Genomic DNA, 1927 nt, shown 5'->3' on the forward strand with positions numbered 1-1927 from the left:
AATATGAATCTCTCACGCCTTTGAATAAGTAGTACATCTTTTTAAATAAATGTATAAGAGTTAGAAGTGATAGGTATGAACATTTAGATATCTCAACTAAGTTAACATACATTATTTAACGTCCTCATCATACCCAAAAATCAAAAGATATGCATGTGATATATATATATATACATATATTAACATGTGTGATTGATTACGGGAAGAATAACGTTTTCTATCATATTTGATTTTATTTCGATCTACTTTTATTTTCATTAATCATCATGTCAAATTAATTTATGTAATTAATGGATTCTATATCATTTTTGTTTTATTTTCTAAGCAAAACAGAAACAATATCATAAATTGACCAGATCAAGGCAAGGCATATCTAAGAATGATTTTAAAAGGTTATTTGTTATCTTTTTTTAAATTAATTACTGTAAAACATGTGTTTTAATCATTAAAAATCTATTTTAAAGCTCACAAAAATGTTGAATTTAAACTTGTAAAAAGATCACACTCGATGTCCCTAGAAAAAAAGTTCATGATTTAGATGGTAAGAAAGCTACTTGTCCCCCTACATTATTTTGCTTCCACTTATATATTTCTTTTATTGTCACATGAACATTAATAACCATTGAAGACAAATGTCGAGTCAAGCCCTATTTGCATTTCAATTCAACATTAATAATATTGGACGATTGGAAAAGAGTCTTAAGTCACAATCTCAATTACCCTACGAAATTTTTTAAAATAAATATTCACACGATTATAAATGTATATTATTATAAAATAGTCGGTAATTAATCTTCAACATCTAAAGTCTAATCATTACTTGCCATATGGCATTACGAATACGGCTAAAATACACAACCACCCTTATCTTTTGACAAGAATATAATGACAACTTTGTCGAGAAGATATATATGATACTAGGAGTATGAGAAAGAAAAAGCTAAAAGATTCATGTATTATTTTTTTTTTACGAAAATTATCATTATTATTTAACAACTTTCATTAAAATAATAATAATGATATATAATTTTGAAAACTACATACACTAAAATTGAACAAACTTGAAAGTAGAAAACATATGTTATTTTGATTGTGTGTCAAAGTGTTAAAATGGGAATAAAATGTTTTTTTTTTTTTTTTTATTTTTTGGAAAAATTGTCTTATTCTAATATTTGTATATATATATATTGAGGAATATATTTGATAACATGTGTGTACATTGCGCAGAGAAAAAGAATGAAAAAGTCATAATCACCAGTTAAATTTGGTGCATGCATGTGTATAGATCAAATATTTAGCTTATTCATCACTATGTTTAGACATCATCATCCTTTGGATTAACTTCCTTGTCTCTTCTTCAGCCAATATTCTATCATTTCTCCCCTTACATTCTGAATAAGCTTCAAAGAATTCCCTATTTTCTTTCTCCAACTCCTTCCACACTGTAACAACACAAAACCATCATCCCTATAAGATCCAAAAAAATTTACATATACAACTAATTCTCTGCGGTCGTCGTGACAATAAATAATGATGAGGATCGGAGTACTACTGGAAGAATAGAGGAGAAAAAAAAAATGTGAACGAACCAGTAGAAGTGATTACGGGACTGATGTTAGCATGTTTGGAGAGAGCTTCGATACACTCATCTTTATTCATATGGAAGATCAAACACTTTTCGATCAAGTGTTGTACCTATAAGGGAAAGGGAATAAAATAAATATAAAAAAAGATAGACATTTATATAATTAATATGGAAAGAGAAAATGAATAGGTTACCATGTGAATGTAAGCAGCAGAAGAATCAGCCATGAAAATTGTTTGTATTATTAAATAATAATAGATCGTAAGATATATATATATAGATATAGATTTAGAAGTGAAAAGAGATTTGATAACGTAAGAGGGTAGCGACGGGTAGCGAAGG

General features: G+C 27.7%; 1 protein-coding gene across 1 annotated transcript; it reads right to left on the reverse strand.

Annotated features, from left to right (window-relative positions):
• Positions 1-1237: 1237 nt before the first annotated feature.
• LOC103500185 (uncharacterized) lies at positions 1238-1927 on the reverse strand. The gene is made up of 3 exons (XM_008463403.3): positions 1780-1927; positions 1590-1695; positions 1238-1442 (listed from the first exon to the last, which is right to left on the reverse strand). The coding sequence occupies exons 1-3, from the start codon at positions 1810-1812 to the stop codon at positions 1300-1302; spliced, it is 282 nt and encodes a 93-aa protein (XP_008461625.1). The 5' UTR covers positions 1813-1927; the 3' UTR covers positions 1238-1299.

This window comes from Cucumis melo, chromosome 10, assembly GCF_025177605.1.
Source record: "Cucumis melo cultivar AY chromosome 10, USDA_Cmelo_AY_1.0, whole genome shotgun sequence".
NCBI lineage: Eukaryota > Viridiplantae > Streptophyta > Magnoliopsida > Cucurbitales > Cucurbitaceae > Cucumis > Cucumis melo.

Excerpts from the sequence above, each read along its gene's own strand:
- LOC103500185 (XM_008463403.3), bottom strand. The coding sequence starts at position 1,812 with ATGGCTGATTCTTCTGCTGCTTACATTCACATG. Across the intron at positions 1,696-1,779 it reads CTGCTGCTTACATTCACATG|GTACAACACTTGATCGAAAA; the intron begins GTAACCTATTCA and ends TTTCCCTTATAG. Across the intron at positions 1,443-1,589 it reads TCCCGTAATCACTTCTACTG|TGTGGAAGGAGTTGGAGAAA; the intron begins GTTCGTTCACAT and ends GTGTTGTTACAG.